Source organism: Macaca thibetana, chromosome 4 (genome assembly GCF_024542745.1).
Source record: "Macaca thibetana thibetana isolate TM-01 chromosome 4, ASM2454274v1, whole genome shotgun sequence".
Taxonomy (NCBI): domain Eukaryota; kingdom Metazoa; phylum Chordata; class Mammalia; order Primates; family Cercopithecidae; genus Macaca; species Macaca thibetana.
The window spans coordinates 112,022,009-112,046,625 of NC_065581.1; the positions used below are offsets into that span (position 1 = coordinate 112,022,009).

General features: G+C 37.9%; 1 protein-coding gene across 18 annotated transcripts in view; it reads left to right on the plus strand.

Annotated features, from left to right (window-relative positions):
- Positions 1–24,617, plus strand: part of SYNE1 (spectrin repeat containing nuclear envelope protein 1) — a 530,910-nt gene that overhangs the window by 430,528 nt on the left and 75,765 nt on the right. For all 18 annotated transcript variants that reach the window (XM_050786838.1, XM_050786854.1, XM_050786847.1 and 15 more), the window contains 9 exons: positions 73–277; positions 1,938–2,120; positions 2,732–2,878; positions 6,093–6,247; positions 7,407–7,554; positions 9,568–9,662; positions 12,979–13,213; positions 14,833–15,027; positions 19,523–19,648. In XM_050786838.1, coding sequence (XP_050642795.1) covers positions 73–277; positions 1,938–2,120; positions 2,732–2,878; positions 6,093–6,247; positions 7,407–7,554; positions 9,568–9,662; positions 12,979–13,213; positions 14,833–15,027; positions 19,523–19,648 — 1,489 coding nt within the window. The remainder of the gene's footprint in view (positions 1–72; positions 278–1,937; positions 2,121–2,731; positions 2,879–6,092; positions 6,248–7,406; positions 7,555–9,567; positions 9,663–12,978; positions 13,214–14,832; positions 15,028–19,522; positions 19,649–24,617) is intronic.

Consider the following 24,617-nt stretch of genomic DNA (forward strand, 5'->3'; position numbering starts at 1 on the left):
AAATAAAATAGCAAATATCAACATTTGGTGAGAGGTGGTAATCTGCTCATGAGTGTTGATTATTATTTCCAGATGGAATAACTTGCTGGAAGAGATTGCTGAGCAGCTACACTCCAGCAAGGCCCTACTTCAGCTTTGGCAAAGATACAAGGACTACTCGAAACAGTGTGCTTCGTCGGTTCAGCAGCAGGAGGATCGAACCAATGAGCTGTTGAAGGCAGCCACAAACAAGGACATCGCCGATGATGAGGTTGCTACATGGATTCAAGATTGCAACGTATGTTCAGAAGCTATCTTGTTTTCCCAACATGCCCTTCTTAGACTGCCCAAGTTTAGCTTTTGGTCTCTGTAAGCTTTGGTATGTTTCTCTATATGAGACAGTTATCCAAAAATTATTGTCTTAGGATCAAAGAGCCTGCCTGATTTTCAGAACACAGGTGCATATGCATCAGACTAAGAGGTCTCCTCCCATTGTTTGATTTTTTAAAATGAGTCGTTTTCCATTTTTCCTAGTGGAATTTAGTCAATGTGAAAAATTGAGGCTCTCTGTGTTTTCTGGGATGGTCAATATAAGACATGACCATATGGGGAATAACGTTCTATCTTTAAAAAATCTTCTGTTCCAGATCTTGTCCATTTACATTCATTATCTTCTAGGTAAGCATCTACACAATAGTTTCATTTAAGATATTAATGGTAGAAAGAAGTCTTTCTCTCCTGATTTACTGTTATACTTCTTTTAATAGCTTTTTAATAATTATCTTTTTCATTATAGCTGCCAATAACCTACTTAAGGGTTTAAGGAACAGCCTTTCTCTTGTTTCAAGCATTACATGGCTCTTACTATTTGTCCTTATTTGTCTTCATTTTTAAGAGCTTGTTACAAGGATCTTTTAATAAACTTTTCCAAATCAGTTTATTAGAATTAGGCAGGCTATAAAGACTACATAAATAAAAGTTTAACCTAGTCTAATATCTTCAACCTGAATAATCACTTTAAAGCTAAAGATGGATATTTAAAAATAAAGATAATACAGTACTTTTTTCATCCACATAATTTATATATACAAGAACTGTCATTTTCAGTACTCCTGAATTGAAATATACTTTGTCTGTTGTCTATGTCAAGCTTAAAGAGCCCTTTGTTTTTCTTTCTCTCACAGAACTCACTGCCTAGGCATAGCATGACTGGGTGGGATACCAGCAACAGGTAGAAGCAGCAGTCACTTATCATCTCTCAATGATAGGATAGAAAGCAGAAACAGGGAATTTCCATTGGCTCATATTTTTTAACCTGTAAGAGGGTCCCACAGAAAGTGAAGGCAAAGAGATGCCATGGAAAAGAATGGGAATACTGGCTACTCTTACCCCCTGCTCACCAAAATCATCACTGTGTTCTGCACCCTACTGAGATAGGAGGTTGTTATACTTGCAATAACATGGCCACACATATAGAAGATACCACTGATAAATTCCTGGTGTGTATAATAATAATAGAAAAAGGAAAAATATAACATTTTGTTTTCAATTTGGTATGAATTACGTAGAGGCGGGAAAAAAGCTGCCAAAATATTTCCAGTTATTGGCTCTACTCTTGGATCATGTTTTTTTTTTTTTGTCTTGTTTATATATGTTTTTCTGCATTTCCCCAAGGTCCTATAATGAACCTACATAGCTTTTACTAACAAAAGAGTAATTACATATATATATCCATAGGTTATATATATATATAATGTGTGTTTAAAATATTAATATATATACATAGCATTTTTAAAAATTGCAGTGCTTGATCATTTTTCCACAGGTGAAGGTTATTTAGCATAATAATTTGATCAGTAGGAATTGTGTGTTTCTACATGTATAGCCCTTTGCCAATTGCTGTTTATGATAAGGAGTATAAACATGCTTCAGAGTGGGCATATTGTCACCTTTTATAGGACCTCCTCAAAGGACTGGGTACAGTTAAAGACTCCCTCTTTGTTCTCCATGAGCTGGGAGAGCAACTGAAGCAACAAGTGGATGCTTCAGCAGCATCAGCTATTCAATCGGATCAACTCTCTTTGAGTCAACACTTGTGTGCCCTAGAGCAGGCTCTCTGCAAACAGCAGACTTCGTTACAGGTACAGAGCTCCTGTTTAGTATCTTCTGTAAATTGGGTGTTCTCTAATATCTGGGCACAAATACAGAAAAAGAATTCCTCATCATTGCAACAATACCTCCTTCAAGACTAAAGAAAAAAACGAGTAAACAAACTTGGAAGTTCTGGTGGGGACGATGAAGGTGGAAGTTTTGCTCTGTTCTCTGCAAAATAATTTAAGAATCGGTTTAAGATGCAAGTTCCTAAACCAATGCCTGCCACATGGTCTGTTCAATTAATAAACACTAAGTGGCTTTAATATGAATATTCATGTTTATTTAACTTAGACTTTTACAAGAATCAGAAGATTTTTCAGACCTGTTGTTCAAGTATTTAAAGAATAATTTTGATTGTTACTCACTTATGGTGCATAGAAATAATTCTAGTTTTTAGAAAAATTACATAAAGAAGATTTAAATTGTTATAGCTTTGTTTTTTTAATAGGAATGATGTCTTGAGAATGGCAATTTGATACAAGAATATGAAAAATAATTTTAATATCCACTTGCCCTTTTACTAGTCTTTATTAAAATACCTTTTTTTTTTTTTTTTTTTTTTTTTACTAAAATACCAATTTCTTTTGTGGAATAAAAGGCTGGAGTTCTTGATTACGAAACCTTTGCCAAGAGTTTAGAAGCTCTGGAGGCCTGGATAGTGGAAGCTGAAGAAATACTACAAGGGCAGGACCCTAGCCATTCATCTGACCTCTCCACAATCCAGGAAAGGATGGAAGAACTTAAGGTAAGTGTGTTAATCTGAGTCCCAGATCTTTTACCATCTGTCTTCAAATTTTTTTTTTTTTTTTTTTTTTTTTTTGAGATGGCGTCTCACTCTGTCGCCCAGGCTGGAGTGCAGTGGCGTGATCTCGGCTCACTGCAACCTCCACTTTCCGGGTACAAGTGATTCTCCTGCCTCAGCCTCCCGAGTAGCTGGGATTACAGGGGCACGCCACCACGCCTGGCTAATTTTTGTGTTTTTGGTAGAGATGAGGTTTCGCTGGTCTTGAACTGGTCACCTGAGGTCAGGCCTCCCAAAATGCTGGAATTACAGGCATGAGCAACCACGCCCAGCCCTGTTTTCAAAATCTTAGGGGAAACTCAAAACTGATGCAGACCCACTCTTTCTTTCAAGTGAGCTCCCAGTGAGACTCGCTATGGCAAACAGTGGACTGTGTGCTGGCAGTGGGCACAGGCTGATTTCCCAGCTCACTCCTGGAAACCACCCCGCTCCTCCCTCCCACTGCTGGGCCCTCTCCATGTTCCTGTGCCCAGTCCCTCACCTCTCTATTAACTTTTGAACCTCTCCTCTCTGTTTCTAACATCATCTACTCCTAGCTCAAGCTACTCCTATCTCTCTGAGACCCTACGGCCGCCTCCCACAGATCTACATCCACCCACCCAACCTCCCCTCCTCCTGGCTGTCAGAATGACCTTTTTTTTTTTTTCTTTTTAAGGATTTTACTTAATTAGCTTGATTTAATCATTCTACATTGTGTGAAAACATCATATCATACTCCATAAATATATATGATAATTTGTCCATTAAAAATAATTTAATACTTTTCGTTTTTTTTTTTTTTTGACACAGAACCTTGCTCTGTCGCCCAGGCCGGAGTGCAGTGGCACAATCTCTTCTCACTGCAAACTCTGCCTCTCAGGTCCACACCATTCTCCTGCCTCAGCCTCCCCAGTAGCTGGGACTACAGGTGCCCGCCACCACGCCCGGCTAATTTTTTTGTATTTTTAGTAGAGATGAGGTTTCATCATGTTAGCCAGGATGATCTCGATCTCCTGACCTCGTGATCTGCCCACCTCAGCCTCCCAAAGTGTTGGGATTACAGGCATGAGCCACCACACCTGGCCTAATTTAATAATTTTTAAAAAGAAAAAAGAAAAGATTTTACTTAATTGTGATTTTTTTTTTTTTGAGATGGAGTCTTGCTCTGTTGCCCAGGCTAGAGTGCAGTGGCGTGATCTCAGCTCACTGCAACCTCCGCCTCCCAGTTTCAAGCAATTCTCCTGCCTCAGCCTCCCAAGTAGCTGGGACTACAGGCACGTGCCACCATGCCCAGCTAATTTTTGTATTTTTAGTAGAGATGGGGGGTTCACTGTGTTGGCCAGTCTGGTCTCAAACTCCCGACCTTGTGATTTGCCAGCCTTGGCCTCCCAAAGTGCTGAGATTACAGGCATGAGCCACTGTGTCCTGCCAATTGTGAATGATTTTAAACATTCAATCAAGTAAGCAAAACAATACAACAGACATGAAAATTTTATCGTATTATTCCCTTGGTTAAAGCCCTGAAGGGTTCCCACTGCTCTTAGGGAAAAGACCATGTGGCTTCTCAAGGTGGCATCCTGGTTCCACCTTTCCTGAGGATCTTACTCTGCTGTGCCATAGCCCATCTCCCCCTCCAGCCACTCCAGCACCACTGTGCCTCCCAACATCTGTGCATGTGATGTTTCCTCTCTCTGGATTTGTTTTCTTGTCCTCATCAGCTTACTCCTCACTAAAAAGAGTAAAATCCTGGTCATTTTGTTCAATGTCACTCTCTCAGGAAAGTCTCCACTGTCTGTCCAGGGCCAGGCCCCCCAGTGACACGTTTTCATGGCACACTGTTGTTTTTCTTCCATGCCGTATCACCTCATTTAATTACACTCCTGTGAGTAGGGGACTACTGTTGCACTTTCGACTACTAGAATAGTATCTTACTCCCTGTAAGTGCCATGAGGGGAAGGACTGTGTCATGGCTATTTTGTTCATTGCTAATGCCTACCCATGGAAATTATGCCATTTAATAGTTATATTTTGGTTCCAATACTTGAGATTTATTCTTCCTTCAGAAAGCATGAGTCTTTTGCAGAACATGCCAAGAGAAGACACACACATAGCCAAAGGTGGCCTGACATTTTTTCCTTCCTGTAACCAATTTCCTAGATGGAGATAAGAACACCCATCGGAAAACCAGAACCAACAAGGTTGTCCTGTGTTTGAAGGGAGGGAAGACAGCTAAAAGAATAGATTGCTCTTTTGGTTGAGTCTCACCAGCTGTGGGGTTGGGGGTCAGAGATCTAAAACTGGAGCTCTTACGGCAATGTGTGGTCACTTCATAGCGCAAGTGAAATTTTATTTTCTCTAGCAAGAACCCAAGGAGGTTCGTTTACCCTCTTCCATTTACTAGCTGGGTGGCCTGGAGCAATTTACTTAGTTTCTGTGCCTCCCTTTCCTCCCTTGCAAAGAGGGAATAAGCAGCATGACTTATCTCAAGTGATCGTTTTAAGGATAAAATGAGTTACTACATATAAAGCTCTTAGCAATGCTTGATTCATAGTAAATGCTCAATAAAAGTTAGCTAACACTGTCACAACTTTTATTAGTTGTGAATAATGAAGGAGGAAATTAGCATGAACAAATGAAACATAAATGGTAAAAAGTAAGGCCTTTTACTTATCAGCATAATTTTCATCCTTAAGCAGTTCTGTCAAGAATTACATATGAGTAAATAAATCAAGAAAATAATATGATACATGTAATATAATTACATATGAGTAAATAAATCAAGTAAATAGTATATGTAATATAATATATGTAATAAAAATCAAGTAAATAATAGAATACATGTAAATAAAGTAAATAATATACTTGCATGTATAATCCACACAAGTAAATAATATATCAAGTAAATAATATATCAAGTAAATAATATAATACATGTAAGTAGTCAATAAAGGATAACGAAGAGTTTGAGTAGCAATAGCAGCAGCAGTTTAGACTGAATAGGAGATTCTTCTTTTTGCTATTTGTACCGCTAGAGATTGTAAGTAAGTGGCCTAGAAATGCAGACACCACTAGACCGAAGACCAGCTACTTCCTGAAATCAGAAATTCACTGTGCACTTTGAAAAAGCTTTGCGTTTTTTGACCATGGTGCTAAACCTACTTTTAAATCTTCCTTCTAGGGACAGATGTTAAAATTCAGCAGCATGGCTCCAGATTTAGACCGTCTAAATGAGCTTGGATATAGATTACCCTTGAATGATAAGGAAATCAAAAGGATGCAGAATCTGAACCGCCATTGGTCTCTGATCTCCTCTCAGACTACAGAAAGATTCAGGTAGAGTAAACAAGAGATGTCTTGGTTGCTCCAGTCGTCTTAGTCTGGTTTGTGCTGCTATGTCAAAATACCACAGAATGTGTAATTTATACAGAACAGAAATGTTGAACAGTCTCACAGTTCTGGAGACTGGGAAGTCTGCTGTCAATGTGCTAGCAGATTCAGTTGTCTGGTGTGGGCTGCTCTCTGCTTTCAAGAGGGCACCTTTTTGCTGCATCCTTAGGAGGGGAGGGTTACTGTGTCCTCACACAGTGAAAGGCAGAAGGGTAATGGTGCTGAACGCTGTGTGAATCCTCTTTTATAAGACCCTTAATCCCATTCACAGAGGAGTCCTTATGGCCTAATCACCGTGTAAAGGCTCTGCCTCAGAATATTACGAACATTCACCATTAAGTTTCATCACCTGAATTATGGAAGGGACACATTCACACCATAGCACCAATGTGTCAATAGACTATAAGCCCATGACTTGTGTATGTTTCTAAATTCTGATCTTTCCCATAACACTGACAAAATTTGAACTAAAAGTGGGAAATTCAAATTGTAAAGTCGTTTCTCATGTTTAATGTACTGAATAGCACTTTAATCAGAAAACTCTTAAGTAAGAATATATTAAAAGTATATACATAACTTTTATCATTTTTAAAAAGGTACATTTTAAACTTTATATTTTTTCAACTGTCTTTCTTCTTCTTTTTTTTTTTTTTTTTTTTTTTGTGTTGGAGTTTCATTCTTGTCACCCAGGCTGGAGTGCAAAGGCGCAACCTCGGCTCACTACAACATCCGCCTCCCGGGTTTAAGCAATTCTCCTGTCTCAGCATACCAAGTAGCTGGGATTACAGGCATGCGCCACTGCACCTGGCTAATTTTTGTATTTTTAGTAGAGATGGGGTTTCACCATGTTGACCAGGCTGGTCTTGAACTCCTGACCTCAGGTGATCTGCGCTCCTTGGCCTCCCAAAGTGCTGGGATTACAGGCATGAGCCACCATAACCAGCCTCTTTCTTCATTTTTTAAAAAAATTTTACCACCTAACATGAAAGCTTTGTGGTAGTCCAATGAGAATTGAGCACAGAGATTATTTAATCTAGTTTTATATGCTAGAGATATAAGAATAAGCAGCAAAATAACCATTGTTCTTTGCCCTTTGTTCTTTCAGCAAGTTGCAGTCATTTTTGCTACAACATCAGACTTTCTTGGAAAAATGTGAAACATGGATGGAGTTCCTAGTTCAGACAGAACAAAAGTTAGCAGTAGAGATTTCAGGAAATTATCAGCATCTTTTGGAACAGCAGAGAGCACATGAGGTAAGTTGTATCAGTAGATTTGAGGGTAAGAAGAAATTTGTAGGCCCTTGGAAGATGCTATGAAATGCTGTGTGGGAGAATTAAAATCATGCCCTTTGCCCTGAGTGTCCAAATGCATGCATCATTTTGCCTTCTTTCTTAAGCTTGAGGTTTTGATAACTTAATTATAAAAATGTAGTCCTATTCGCTGCTCTGATTGGGTATAAGGACATGTCAGCCTTCAGTTCCTTGTAAAGTATCATGCCAGAGTTGTGGTTAAAGGTTACTTACTCAAGACAGGCAAAGTTGGTGGAAAGTGTATAGATCGTTAGAAAATTTTCAGTTGGGTTAGAGACTGCTTTAATATTGCCAAGGTCAATTGCTTAAGAGACTATGCTTTGATCAAAAGTCTTTAAAAATGTTGTGAGCTTCAAAGAGCATATATGAATTTTATACCAGGAAATCAATCTATCAAATGTCTCTCCAGGTGTACCTCTTGATTATATTGTATTATAATTATTTCTGAAGAAACAAAGAGGGAGAAGAACTATATAAAAAGTAAAGTAATAAATTTGCCCACTGTTAGTCCTTATGTTGCTGTTTACTGGTGTAACTAAGTTGGTCTGTGTGTTTATGAATTATATGCATATGGAGAGATAAGTCTTACCTAAGAGAAAAGAAAAACAATTCAGAATTTTTTAAATAGAGAATTTAAAGATATCTAAGGTATTTTTAAATCCAGTTTTATTGAGTTGACAGATGATGAAATAATAGAAAAAAACAGCAATGAGATTGCATCTCACTCCCACAAGGATGACTGTAATGAAAAAATAGCAAATGTTGGTGAGGGTGTAAAGAAACTGGAACCCTAATACATTGCTGATGGGAATGTAATATGGTGAAGCTGCTTTGGAAAACAGTTAACATAGAGTTACCATATAGAGTTACATAGAGTTAAATAGCATAATCGTATAACCCAGCAATTCCCAGTATATCCTAGGTATATACTCAAGATAAATGAAAATATGTGTCCACACAAAAACTTATGTAAGTACATTGTTTATAGGAGCATTAGTCATAATAGCCAAAAGGTGAAAACAACCCAAATGTCCATCAACTGATAAATGGATAAATAAAATGTGATATGTCTATGTAATAGAATACTATTCACAATGAAAAGGAATAAAGTACTGATATATGTTGCAACATGTATGAACCTTGGAAACATTATGCCAAGGGAAAGAAACCAGTCACAAAAGACTACATATTGCAAGATACCATTTGTATGAAATGTCCAGAATAAGTAATCCATAGACACATAAAATAGATTAGTGGTTGCTGAAGGCTGGAGGGTTGGGAGGAAATGGCGAATGATTGCTAATGAGGATGGACTTTCTTTTTGGGGCAATAAAAATTCTAAAATTGATTGTGGTCATGATTGTAAAGTCTGTAAATATAACAAACACCACTAAATTGAACATTTTAAATGAGTGAACTGTATGGTATGTAATTGTTGCTCGATAAAGCTGTTTAAAAAACAGTAGAAATAATTAGAGGATCTGCTGTTGAGTTTTTTTAAATAGTGAAATAAATTTATTAACCTGACTGAAACTTAAAAACAGTGAGTTTTAAAAGACAGAAAAAGACTAGGCTCTTTTTTTTTCTTTGACTTCTTTAAAGGCCCTAAGCTGTTCTCTATGTTTTGAATATGGACCATATTTTATACACAAAATAAACCAGAAAACAAATTGTGTGTTAATTTATTAGGTGTTTTTGAAAGAAAGAAGAGAAATATAATTCTACTTTTGTCACCTAGTTTTAGTAAACCAAACACTAAACTTTATCTTTGAGTGTATCTTAATTGATAATTTAAAAATAAATGATTCCTAAACTGCAGGATTTCACACATTTTCTGATTCAGCTGGTGATAGCTTTCATAGTCTTGCTAACACTAGAATATTTGGAAAGTTATCAGAGAACTGGTCACTAAAATTAGGAACTCTAAAGTATGTTCTTCTTTTTTTAAAATTATAGTTGTTTCAAGCCGAGATGTTCAGTCGTCAGCAGATTTTGCACTCAATCATTATTGATGGGCAACGTCTTCTAGAACAAGGTCAAGTTGATGACAGGTAAGATCTTTGATAAATTATTATAAAGAAAGGTTCCAGTAAATTAATCATTTTCTTTTTAATGAGCAGATTAGAGGGCATATATCCAATCTTCCTGAGGCAATTGAACTATGGTGGAGCCTCAGTAATTGGAGGAGAAGCTTGTCTCAATCTCTGAAATGACTGAGTATTGAATCTTTTTAGAGAACTGCTATTATATTATATGAAGGGCATAGAGTAATTGGAAATCACCTAGCCAACCTTCACTACTCATCTGTAGGAAATGGAATTAATGAATAGATCAGCATGAGCCATATCAATGACCTGTCAGTGGTTTGTAAACAGATGCTTCTAATATTCTCACATAATTACAGAATTTTTTTTTTTTGTAAAAGGAGCATAGAAATCACTAGCTCATCTTTCTTACTTATAGATGAAAAACATGAAATCCATGAATGTGAACAGATTTGACCAAGGTCACAGAACTAAGTAGCAACAGAATCAGGCCTGGAGCTCATGTCTGGTTTTCAGTCAGTACTGGATCATACCAGCCAGCTTTCTCATGCCATGAGAATTCTTCTGTGTTTGAAAATGGTTTGCTACCTTAAGTCAGATTACATGCCGCCTGAAATCTTTCTTCCTCTTCATTTACAATAGCAAATTATCTCTTTATTAAAATTGGAGAGGTAAAAATTTATCTTCTCCCCGGATTTATGGCAAGTGAAATGACAATTTCATACTATATTTATATTTCCTGGAAACAATATTTACTTTATCTAATCTGTTTTCCATGGTGATATTTGAATATTAGCCTCATGTATTCTATTACATATGTATACCTTTCTCATATTTAGGAACCAGTAGTTGTGACTATAGTTAACTTGATATTTTTTCAAAAAATAAAAAATAAATTACATTTATTGAGAGTTTCGTCTTTAATGTTGTAGAAGCAATTTCAGTTTTAAGTGGATATTTCTTTGGAATTGCATAAAAGATCTTCATGGTTAAGCTTGGAACAACAAAATGTGGTATCATATTTATTCTATTTTAAGTAAGCCAAACTTAAATATGAGCTTTCCTGAGAATTTAAGGCCTTGAAAATAAAACAAATACAAATACAATTAACTTTTATCTTTTGCTTTATCATTTCTTAGCCAACTCTCTAACAATATTATAAATGTTTGAGTCATTAAATAAAATAAAAATTAAATACTCACATGCAAGCCAGCATCTATTAAATTTTAAATACTAACATTTAGGGAAAATACACCAAAGAGATGAAAATGGGAGGTTAGACTTGAGGATAAAGAATTTTGAAAGCTGAAGGAAAAAAAATCAGATTAGAACCTACTGACAATAAGAAGGCCCCAGATTGCAAGTGTATTGTGTTCTGAAAGTTAATTTGTGAGTTATGTTTTTTAGAGCTTCAAGTTAAGCACAGGGAACAATGTCATGTTTTAAGTAATTCCTCATGCTGGCAGGTAGTTTGGGACAGCTTGGTTGTATCAAGAGAGGGTGGGGAATCCTAGGAGGCCTTGGATGGTTACCTGATAGGGAAAGCAGGATTATATGGTATTCTCAAGTCCTGGAGTTGTACATTTTCTGCAATGACAGATGCTTGTAACTTTTAGGGAAGTATCATGAGCCTAATTCATCACAATTGAATGCTACTGCATTGATTATATACAGCAGAATTTCCTTTCAAAAACAGAAGTCATCATCAAAATCTTAGTAGCTATCACATGAATTTTTTTATTTTATTTTATTTTATTATTTATTTATTTGTTTATTTATTTATTTATTTTTGAGACATTGTCTTACTCTTTCGCTCAGGTTAGAGTGAAGTGGCACTATCTCAGCTCACTGCAACCTCCACCTTCTGGGTTCAAGTGATTCTCCTACCTCAGCCTCCTGAATAGCTGGGATTACAGACACGTACCACCACACCTGGCTAATTTTTGTATTTTTAATAGAGACGGGATTTCACCATGTTGGCCAGGCTGGTCTCAAACTCCTGACCTCAAGTGATCCACCCACCTTGGCCTCCCAAGGTGCTAGGATTAAAGGCATGAGCCACCGGGCCCGGCCCTTTATGGATCTATTTTTAAAATGAGAGGGCATACGAAATTTTTTTCAGGGGCTTTATTTAGGACATTTTATTTTTAATGCTTGTTTTGTTGATGTTGACTGTATATTATTCATCTTTTGTTTAAGTTGAGTCATTAAATAAGTTTCTAGGACTAACAGCATATTTGGTTACAAAAATCAAAGTTTATAGTGGTTCTGGATAATAGGAAGTTTCGAGAAGATACAAGTTCAGAATAGTAAGTCCAATTCAAAGTTGCTTCTACCCTCAAGAGAAGAGGATAACGCAAAACTATTATAGTAGAGAAGTGCAAGTATTCAGTATTTAGTATTAAAGTACAATATTACTTGCACTTTATGTGTGAATAACACTGTAATCTACATAGAAACTCATTCTGTCTGTTATAGGACAAACTCTTACTAGCCAGTTCTAGAGCCATAAGTTAAATATTAAATAAAACTTAATGAAGAACTACCTATATTTTTTTAAAGCTAGAAAACAGGTAAGAACACGTTAGAAGATCTGGTATTCTTTAGCCTGAACTTGAGAAATCTTAAGGAAAATTTATTATTTCTAAATATATTAATGACATTTATATAGACTATGATAACAGGTTTTCATCTTTCTAAGAATAAAGTGAAGTCAGCCTACAATGTAGAAGAGATAATTCAGATGAATGTGTGGAATGATTTGCTAAAAGTTGGGGCTGTTTATTATGAGGGAATACTGAGAGAGTTTATGGAGTACAGTTTTTAAAAAATCTTTTTAAATCACATAGTTTGATTCCAGTGGCTTATGATTCGAACTGAAGACAGAGATTCTATATAAGCCTTGTCCACATGTTTTCCTGCAGTGTGGCCCACAAAACGACATCACCATCACGGGCTGCACGTGTTGCTATGGAGCTGCGTAGGATTTGCAGCTACTCCCATTGCACCTGCAGCTGTCCACTCCTCCCCTTTCATGCTTTCAAGGAGAGAGCGTGAAGGACAATGACCTTATTGTATATTTGCCTTCAACCTATGCTGAGACATGAAAACATTCACCATTTGCAAACACCGGTAGTTTAATTTAAAAAAATAATTACAATAGACCCAATAACCCAATAATAGATCATGGCATGATATTTGAAAACCACCACCCTAGATCACTTCTCAGGGCTTAGGGTTGTTGACAATGCATACATTGGCTGATTGCATAACTGCATCCAAGATAACAGTGTTTTTTACCATGTAATTATTTCTTCACTAGGGATGAATTCAACCTGAAATTGACACTCCTCAGTAATCAGTGGCAGGGAGTGATTCGCAGGGCCCAGCAGAGGCGGGGGATCATTGACAGCCAGATTCGCCAGTGGCAACGCTATAGGGAGATGGCAGAAAAGCTTCGTAAATGGTTGGTTGAAGTGTCCTACCTCCCCATGAGTGGTCTCGGAAGTGTTCCTATACCACTGCAACAAGCAAGGACCCTCTTTGATGAAGTGCAGGTAAGATGCAAAACACAGTGTTCTCACACCTCTTAGGCATTTCCACCATACACTTTACCTTCGCCTCGGTTTTTCAAAAGGACTCTAGAGTGACATTGCAACTGGGACAAACATTGTTCTCAAATGTCAACAGAAATATACAAAATGATTGCAATACAAAGCCCATATCTAATGGTGAAATGATAGTAAGCCCCGGCCTCTCACAAAAGCTTCTCACACTTCACACATTATGGCCTGCCACAGCTCACTAAATCCCAGCAGGGATGAAAAGGTAATGGCAAGGAAAGAAAAACTTCATGTTGCTTACATACGTTTTATTCTTGAGCAATTTAAACACGTAACTTAAGTACTCCAAAGAAGACAGGAAGCCCTGTCCTGTTTGAGTTATTTGTTCATTTCCAGGTTGCCCCTTACCTTCGGGCTTCTGGCTTCTTAGACAGATACCTCCTATCATTCTAGTGAGTTCTTCCCAGTGTATCCAGTGTACCCAGTCAGTGTACCCAGTGACTCTTCCTTTAAAGTCACTGTTCTTTGGTTCCTTTCTCCTCCAGATTTCTCTGGGAGCCCTCATTCGCAGACATGACTTCAACTGCCCCCTACCAGCAGAGAAGGGGCATATCGGTATCTTCTGGTCATATTTACCTGCTGTACTTTTGACTCGTGTTTCCAACCACCTTTTGGGTTTATGTCTATGTGCATCACAGATGCCTTGTACCCTGTGGGTCCCAGCAGAACCTGTGATCTCTGGACCGACTATTCTCCCTTTCCCATCACACTTCCAGGAAGTGTCATCAGTCTAGGAATCCTAGAATAATTTGAGAGCTATACTTCTCCTTGTCTATCACTCCCTTATCTAATCTCCCCAACTCTATATCCCTGCTGCCACTGCCTTGGTTAGGTACTTGTGATTTCTTGCCCAGATAGACAGTAACTTCCTAATCTTAGTATATCCAACACATACCCTTCTTCCATTCTACTTTTACTTGATTCCTGAATGCTTTTATTAAAACTTTAATCCAAACAGTGAACCCCAGTCACTTTTAGTATAAAAACCAAATTTCTGCAAGATGTGATCTGGCCTCATCTCCTACCACTCTCTCATGTGCCGTCCACACTCCAGCCACTGAAAACCATACTTAGTTTGCTGAATCTATCATATTTTTCTCATATACTGAATGTGCGCATCCTCATTTCTCTGTGAGAAGGTGTCCTCTCCTCCACTCCTGATCACACTCATCTCACCGCACCAGGTCCTCCTTAATCTGGTGAAGTTCATGTCTCCAAGACTCATTCAGCCTTTACTGCTTTGAGGAAGCCTCTCTGCCTCTTGATGCGCCCCCTGCTGGGTCAGATGTCCTTCTGTATTCCCACGCATCAGTCTTAGAGAGTGATTCTTATTGCATCAATTGTACTTACCTTGGAGATAGAAACTAAGCCTGTCTCTAGTGTATTCTCACTCATTTATTCACTGGTGCATGCGTGTGCAAAGCACCACCACAATAAATGTTTGCTGGATGAAAGAGGGCGTGCTACACTCAGTTAGGGCCATTTAAAAAGCCTTGTAGGAAGGAAATGATGAAAGAAAGAATGAGAAAATAAAAAGCTATGGTTCCTTTCAGTTCAAAGAAAAGGTGTTCCTGCGGCAACAAGGCAGCTACATCCTGACTGTGGAGGCTGTCAAGCAACTCCTTCTGTCTGCGGATAGTGGCGCTGAGGCCGCTTTGCAGGCCGAACTCACTGAAATCCAAGAGAAATGGAAATCAGCCAGCGTGCGGCTGGAAGAACAGAAGAAAAAACTAGCCTTCTTGTTGAAAGTAAGTTCGGTTAGAAAAAATCGAACCAAAAAACTCTTTTAGTCGTTGTACTACTTCCTCCCGTTGTTATTCTGCAAATCAAATAATGAAATCATGAAATAATATCCTGCAACATTTTGATCCTCAGTGTTTTATTTAAGACTTTGTCTTATCTTGAACAAACTGGAAAAGTTTCCCAATTTTCAGCATTTAATTTTTCAGGACAACCTCCCAACAAAGTAAAGTCTAATAAGACTGTCTAAGCCATGAATTTTGATTAATGGCCAGTGTGAAACCTTAGCCATGTGATGACTTTATAAATCCATACAGAAATTCAAAGGGTAGGTTCCACTCCCTAATCTGAGACTCTAAAGTGGTTTTCAAGATTGGTATCTCTTCTTTTATGGAAGGGAAAAACCAATCCAGAAAGATATTCTTGATTTATCTTAGCTGATCCAAGCAAGTTGCCATGAGATAAAATCTCCAGGAGGTATATTAAGCCCTTAGTTGGATGCAGATCACATACTGATCACACAGTAAGTTTTGGAAAATGTAGATTTATCCGGACCTCCCACAATATACTTTTCTCTCTCACTCTCCAATTGCATGTATAATGCATAATTAAATGAGCAGTTTCAAAACGACAGGGCCTCTAAAATAAGATAATCTCAAATTAAAATCATGGTAAACCAAGTGACCTGGTTAACTTATCTTATCTAAGCCTCAGTTTCCTCATCTGTAGAGTGGGTATATAATTTCACCATCTCCATGTGGCCATTGTGAGGACTTAATGAAATAATGATAGTGAATCATGTGGTACCTTACCTGGCTCATACTGAGCACTAAATGAATGATAGTGATATCATAGTTGATGTTATTATGATCTTCAAAAGTAAAGACACCTAAATGTTATGGTCCTGTATATGTTGATAATTACCAACACTTGAATGAGGGTATCTATTAAATTGGGCCTGACACATGTTTGTATCGAAGGTAATGACTAAGATTTTGGTTTTTGTGTTTTTTTTAATACTTAAAGTGTGCACGCCCACTGGATTTATATTGAATTTTATTTAATAAAATATTGCCTTCTGTGTAGGAAGCAATCCATCAAAAATGCCACTGAACATCTATAAAGAGCTATTATTTGCACACAGCACAATTTCATCAGTAATATAATATGCCAAGTTCATTTTCTTCCTTTTGCTTTTAGGAAAGGATTTAAAACATTGTAACTCATCCTGTAGAGAACATGTTAATCATTTTTTTTTTTAATTTGTGATGCGATTTTTGGAGATGTTTCCAAGACGTAATAAGGCATGATGTCTGAGTCACTACATTTGCTTTTCTTGTCTGTCTGTTTGTTGGTGTAGAAAACATCCACTTTAAGAGATATTTGCAGGCTCATGACATTACATTATTTCCTTATAATTCATGTCATAAAAGGACTTAGTTATAGATTTAGAATCTAAGTCATCCTTGAAAAGAGGAATCCCTCTTCTCTTCTTGTTAATTTTATTTTGACTCTTAACACTACATCTTGTTTGCCTAAGAAGGAATTTATGAATCTACATTTTATTGTTTATATACCCTCATTTTAGTGTATTTTTTTTTACCACAGCTATAATATTTAACTTTTAATACTGTTAGTAAGTATGCCAAAAATAGGCATTATAGTTCCACGTTCTGTTTGTTCACCTTCTTCACTATCATCTCTTAATTTTGTTCTGAAAAGTAAGAAGCTGATCTTTCTTTCTTGCTTGCTTGCTTTTTTAATATTTGTTTTTGTTTTTTGTTTTTGACACAGAGTCTCACTCTGTCATCCAGGCTGGAGTGCTGTGGTGCAATCTTGGCTAACTGCTGTCTCCACCGCCTGGGTTCAAGTGATTCTTATGCATCAGGCCTCTCAAGGAGGTGGGATTACAGGTGCACGCCACCACGCCTGGATAATTTTTGTATTTTTAGTAGAGATGGGTTTTCACCATGTTGACCAGGCTGGTCTCAAACTCCTGGCCTCAAGTAATCTGCCCTCCTTGGCCTCCCAGAGTGCTAGGATTATAGGTGTGGGTCGTGGCACCTGTGATGATCTTATCTCTTTTAGATCAATAAACCTTTGTCAACTGCATGTTGATTGAATTCAGGGTGTTTGATAGTTTTATTGAGAATGTTGTTTAATTTAAGCAGAAAGAGAATCTTTTTGTCTACCCTCACTATGGTTAGCATGATGAGCTAATTGTAGCCTGGGAACACAAAGATATATATATATATATATATTTTTTTTTTTTTTTTTTGAGACAGAGTCTCACTCTGTTGCCCATGCTAGAGTGAAGTGGTGCAATCTCAGCTCACTGAAAGCTCTGCCTCACGGGTTCACGCCATTCTCCTGCCTTAGCCTCCCGAGTAGCTGGGACTACAGGCGCCCACCACCACGTCCGGCTAATTTTTTGTATTTTTAGTAGAGACGGGGTTTCTGCATGTTAGCCAGGATGGTCTCGATCTCCTGACCTCGTGATCTACCCACCTCGGCCTCCCAAAGTACTGGGATTACAGGCGTGAGCCACGGCGCCCGGCCAAGATATTTTAAAACAAAGGAGAATTTCAACAACTCTGTCCCTGGTAGACAATTTTTTTTGTTTGTTTTTTAAGGACTTTTTTTTTCTGGTAGTTGGGAAGAGGGAATGTGGTTATATACTCTAAGAAGTTCCATGAAGGAATTTTAAAGAGAAATGAGACTTGTGCCAAATTCTCAGTTCAGTTTTTTGAATAAAGATCTTTTGAGTAAGGAGGCACTTTAGTCAACACTGCTTCCAGAAGATAGTTGTGGTAATAACACCTCCCGGTTGTTATGCTCAGACTAAGGTGTCAGGAGAGAAGTAGAAAGAATCCAGATAAGACAAGACTGCTGATAATGAAAGAGATATTGTGAAGGAAGATGGAACATGATTTGACACCATATTGACAACTAAAAATGATTCTAGCCATGATTCTAGTTGTCTTGCTTTGGAATTCTGTAATTCGTGGTGTAGGGAGTGGCCACTGGGGAGATGAGTAGGGAGCGGAAAGGCCTGGATTGGAGAATTTGACAAACGGGCAGTGTTGGACAACATGAAGGAGACTTGTTTAGTTAAGTTTAATTTTCACTGGCACTAAGAAACCGGATATGAGTTAATGTGTAGATAAGGTGCTATAAAAAAAATCAAGCTCCACTTTGGTTCCTGTCATTTTAAAAAATTTCACTTTTTTATTACAAAAAAATTACATGTGTCTGATTTTTAAAAATTAGGTAATAATTGAAGTATGCAGAGTAAAAAATGAAATTTCCCTTATCATACCATCCAAATTCTCCTATCTTCTTGAGAGGTAACCATTGTTACCAGTTTGCTGTGTAACCTTTCAAAACATAACCACACAATAGATGTTTTATTTTGTCAGTACATAGAGATCTACCTCATTCTATACTGCCAATCTCTACCATCTGTCCTGGCCTATTCGTCTCCAAAGCACTTACCGCTACTTTGTATATTAGATATAGATTTCTTAAATTGTGCATTATCTCTCTTCTTCTACGTCTTAATTTATATGGGTTTTTATGTATTACACATTTAATCCTTTGCTATGTATGTTTCAGCATGAACAAGATAAAGCCAGTCAAAAATGCCTTGCTTTTGTAGTGTGTGTTTCTCTTTCTGTAAGACATTCCATATCCTCTTTTTTTTTTAATCCCTTATAGTACATTTGGGAAAGGGTAGATATTGGGTGCAGTTATGGATGGAGTTAAGAAAGGGACAAGGTGCTGAGATTATAGTCCTACCTCTGCAGAGATAGATTCGGATTCAGATAACATTTTTGGGTACCCATAATATTCTGATCATTGTGCTTGATGCCTTGACACTCATTGCTTCCTTTGGGCTCCATTAAATATGGAGAGTTTGTATTTTTTCCATTTTCATAGGGAAAACATGGAGCATTATCTGCTTAAAGCCACCCAGATAATCAGTAACAGAGTCAGTTTTCAACTCAGCTCTTCAGATGACAAAAGCATGTTGCCTCCCCTGGCAATGAGTGTGGGCCTACCTTCATATTGTTCATCAGGCAACTTCCTTTTTTTTTTTTTTTTTTTTGAGAAGGAGTCTTGCTCTGTCACCCAGGCTGCAGTTCAGTGGCGTGATATTGGCTCACTGCAACCTCTGCCTCCCGGGTTCAAGCAATTCTCCTACCTCAGCCTTCCAAGTAGCTGGGATTATAGGAGCCTGCCACCATGCCCAGCTAATTTTTGTGTTTTTAGTAGAGATGGGGTTTCACCATGTTGGCCAGGCTGGTTACAAACTCCTGACCTCAAGTGATCCACCCGCCTTGGCCTCCCAAAGTGCTGGAATTACAGGTGGGAGCCACCACACCCAGCCATCTGTGTAACTTTCATTCTTTCTCTGGGAATGAAGAAGAGTGTATCTTTTCTTTTTCCCCCAGCTTCCTACATCAAAAACATCTATGCTTTTTGTTTTTATTCACATGATAGGACTGGGAAAAATGTGAGAAAGGAATAGCAGATTCCCTGGAGAAACTACGAACTTTCAAAAAGAAGCTTTCCCAGTGTCTACCGGATCACCACGAAGAGCTCCATGCAGAACAAATGCGTTGCAAGGTAAATTACTGAACTGAGATTTTCACTGTCATCTATCTGTGTGCCTCTGCTGAAATAATGTCTTTGGGGCTCTATTCCAGTCAAACTCCTAGGTTGTTTGTCTACATGCAGATACAAGATCCTAGTATATGACATAAGGACAGGCAACTCAGGTGAGCCTTGTATTGCTGATTTATTGCAGTTCTTGAAATTATAGACTAGTTTATGGATTACTCCAAGGAAGCAAATGAAAATTTAAAACACATTAAAAGATATCTAAAAGCTGAGTCAAGAGCAATAAAGTCATCTTTTAAAAGCATCCATGCTGGGGAGTCATTCTACCAGAAGAATCTACTCTACAAGAAGGGGGGAAAAAGGATCAACAGCCTGGAAAATCTGCTGACAGCGGACCTCCAAGGGACACACCCTGCCCTCCAGACCATTATGCAAGGAAAGGGGGAAAAATAGCTTATCTCAGTGACTGCATAGAGACACACAATCCTTAAATTGCTCAGGGTTCTAAGTACTTAAAGATTATGATCAACACCTCAAATGGTACTTGAAAGCAAGTCAGTAGCTAATAATACAGACCACTCCCTGGATTATGAGCTCTCAGAGACCAACACAATTCAGTGGCTGTAAGATTCATGCCTTTCACATCTTTGTAGCCAAGTGAAATGCCCAAACAGCAGTTCTTTGCTGAGCGATAGGCTGATCATATCAAAAGTACCTTTAAAAAGGTTTTTCTTTCAAATTAAAAGTGCCCTTATGTTCCCCAGTCATTTGCAAATTATTGCTCTAGGGTAATTCTGTTAAAAATTCGCATATACTTAAATGACTTGGGTTTCAATTAGAAATTCTCTGCCTCACTTTGGCAAAGAAATCCCAAGCATTTAAGAGATGATAATTGTTAAAGAGGTCTAGAAATCATGAAAAGTGCAGCTATAAGAATTTTTTCTTCAGTTATAAAATCTAAGGATATTATTTGAAACTTGAAAAAGGCAAATTTAGGAAAATTAAAAGGGAGTATATTTTACATCATGGATGGAAAGTGAAAGAAGTACTATCATGAGCTGTTACATTCAGAAGTATGCAATGGTTACAACGATTAAAAAGTGCATTTTAAACCTGTGATTATAAATTTATTAAAAATATTTAAAGAAGCCAGGTGTGGTAGATCATGCCTGTAATCCCAGCACTTTGGGAGGCCAAGGCAAACAGATCATTTGAGACCAGAAGTTCAAGATCAGCCTGGGCAATATAGCAAGACCCCACATCTAAAGAAATTTAAAAATTAACCAGAGTGGTGGTGCTTGCCTGTAGTCCTAGCTACTGGGGAGGCTGAGGCAGGAGGATCACTTAGGAGTTTGAGGCTGCAGTGAGCTGTGATCACACCACTGCATCCAGCATAACTGACAGAGTGAGACCCTGTCTCTGAAAAAATAAAATAAAATAAAATAATTAAAGAAAACTTCTGCGAAGCCGGAGTGGGCATTAACACCAGCTTGTGAAAATATTTATTATTGCCCCTTTTCAGATGGGAAGACTGAGGCTTCTGGAATTTTAATAACTTTTCAAAGTCAATAAATATCTGGGTTGCCTGTATCTACAGGCTATATTTTTGCCACACTGACTTGTTTAATGGGTTGGTATACTGTGCATCTGAAACAGTTGGTTTTTGGTGGTGGTGTTATTATGCATTTTTTTTTTTAATCCATATACAAATCTGATGCTCGAGTTGGGAGGGTAGAAATTGGTGTGAAAAATGGAAAATCTTTCCAGTGGTATAACAATTGAATATGTTTAGGAGTATTAGCAGAAATGTTGCATATTTAATTAACCTAGATGGTTTGGTCTTTCAGCCAAATACTGTTGCCGTGGGGCATCATTTTTTTATCTCCCAAAATACATGACAGTTACAAACACATGCTGCTATTGAGTGTGTGGATTTAAAAAATGTATTTTAGTCTAATCCTGCTACTCTTCCCCAAACTGCCCTTAGCAGCAAAACAAGGCAATTACCTGGAAAATTCAGGCTAAAATCTTGTTTGCCTAAATTGCCTGGGAAGTTAGCCTCAGACAGCACCACTAATTGCCATTGCCTTTGGAAACCTTTCTACCGTGTAAAGACACATAGAGGGAGGGGAAAGACACAGGAAATACTCTATTTATACACAAAACTAGCTTGAATCTAAAAACAACAGCTGGTTATACAAATTGCAAAACTGGTAATTGGTCAAAATATTGTAAAAACTACTGTCAACTCATTCAAATATTGCTATATGAGTTGTTTTTTTTTTTCTTAAATCATTCCCCTAAAAGACATGGTACATAATCTTTTTTAGTGACTTAAAGAAATGTCTGATCCTGCAGAAAATGTATTCAGTGCATTGTTTTAAATTGAGTAGTAACAGCAACAGATCTTCTCAGCTATTACATTATAAGTATAGATCACAGAATGTAGCAACTCTATGGTGTTTGAAAATGAAAGTTAAATTTGGGTGTCTGTTTTTAAAAGTATTTCATCAGTGTGATCAGCAATTCAGGACAAAAAGAAAGGATAAGTTAGAGGTTTATGAAGTCAGTCGAAAGTAAAGAAGATCAATGCAGTGATTAAACTTCAATTTAGGAAAAAAAATTTTTTTAATCAATACAATGATAAGTAGATGGCAGAAAGATTCTTCAAGCAATCGTACTTTATCAGAAGGACCTAGCAATTTCTCAGATTATGTGGAAGCAAATGAAATACGGGCAAACCTCATTTTATTGAACTTTGTTTTAGTGTGTTTCACAGATACTATGTTTTGCTTTTTGTTTCTCGGGGTTTTTTTGTTTTTGTTTTTTTTTACAAATTGAAGGTTGTGGCAATGCTGCATAGAACAAGTCTACCAGCACCATTTTTTCCAACAGCATGTGCTTTCTTCCTATGTCTGTATAATTTTCGTAATTCTCATAATATTCCAAACTTTTTCTTTACTGTTATATTTGTTATAGTGATCTACAATCACCGTAATCTTTGATGATAATATTGTAATTAGCGGCACCACACACTATGCCCATAGAAGTCAGCAAACTTAATTCATAAATGTAGCATGTGTTCTGATTGCTCCACCAACAATGTTCCCAATCTCTCTCCTTCTCCTCTGGCCTCCTTATTTGCTGAGACACAACAATATTGAAATTAGGCCAATTAATACAGTGGCCTCTAAGTGTTCAGTTGAAAAAAATCTCATGTCTCTCACTTTAAATCAAAAGCTAAAAATGACTAAGCTTAGTAAGGAAGACATGTCAAAAGCTGGAATAACCCAAAAGCTAGGCCTCTTGTGCCTAACAGCCAGGTTGTGAATGCAAAGGAAAAGTTCTGAAAGGAAATGAAAAGTGATACTCCAGTAAATGCATGGATGAGAAGAAAGCAAAACGTCCTTATTGCTGATACAGAGAAACTTTGAGTGGTCTGAATAGAAGATCTAACCAGCCACAACATTCCCTTAAGCCAAAGCCTAACCCGGAGCAAGGTCGTAACTCCCTTTAATTATGTGAAGGCTGAGAGAGGAGAAGTAACTGCAGAAGAAAACTTGGAAGTGAGCAGAGGTTGGTTCATGAGTTTTAAAGAAAGAAACCATCTCTATAACATAAAAGTGCAAGGTAAAGCAGCAAGTGCTGATATAGAAGCTGCAGTAAGTTATGCAGAAGATCTAGCTAAGATCATTGAGGGAAGTGGCTACTCTCCCTCCCTCTCTCCCTTCGTTTCTTCCTCTTTCCTTCTGTCCCTCTTTCTTTACGTCTTATCCTTCCTTCCTTCTCCCCTCCCCTCCCCTCCCCTCCTCTCCCCTTCCTGACAGAGTTTTGCTCTTGTTGCCCAGGCTGGAGGTAGATCAAACAGCCCTATGCTGGAAGAAGATGCCATTGAGAACTTTTATAGCTTAAAAGAAGTCAATACCTGGCCCGAAAGCTTCAGAGAGAAGGCTGACTCTCTTCTTAGGGGTAAATGGAGCTGGGTGACTTAAAGTTAAAGTCAGTGTTCATTTACCATTCTGAAAATCCTAAGGCCTTTAAGAATTATGCTAAATCTGCTTGTGCTCTATAAATAGAACAAAACCCCAAGGGCATCATATCTGTTTACACTACAGTTTTTACCAAAATTTTAAGCCCACTTTTGAGACCCACTGCTCAGAAAAGAAAGGCTTTCTTTCAAAGTATTACCGCTTCTTAATAATGCACATAGTCTCCCTAGATACCTGATGGAGATGGAGATGTACAAGACTAATGTTGTTTTCATGCCTGCTAGCACGGTATCTATCCTGTAGCCCATGGATCAAGGAATAACTTCAACTTCCAAGTCTTATTATTTAAGAAATACACTTTGTGAGGCTATAGCTGCCATAGATAGTGTTTCCTGTGATGGATCTGGGCAAAGTAAATGGAGAACCCCGTAGAAAGGATTCATCATTTCAGATGGCAATAAGAACATCCATGATTTGACCTGAGGAAGCAGAGCAAAATGGCCAAATAGAATTCTGTACTGATTGTTCTCCCTGCAGGACCACCAAATGTAACAACTACCTATGTAAGAAAGCGCCTTCATAAGAATAAAAAATCAGGTGAGCAATCACATTACCTGGTTTTAACTTCATACTGCAGAAAGAGGCAATGAAGAGGGTAGGAAAGACAGCTTTGAGTTGCCCACACCACTTCTTCTTTTCTATGCCCCAGCGGCAGCCACATGGCACAGAGAGAGAATCTGTGCATGTCAAGGAGGGAGAGCCCAGCGATTGCTCTGCATTGCATTGGAGCTCAGTGCTGCCAACACCAGGCAGAACTCAGCTAATGCCCACGGAGGGAGCATTTAGACAAGACCTAGCCAAACGGGAAGCTCCCATCCCAGCCGACAGAATCTGAGTTTTGACAAGCACTTGCCACCGTGGACTAAAATGCTCTGGGGTCCTACATAAATTTGAAAGGCTTTTTAGGCCACAAGTACTACACTCCT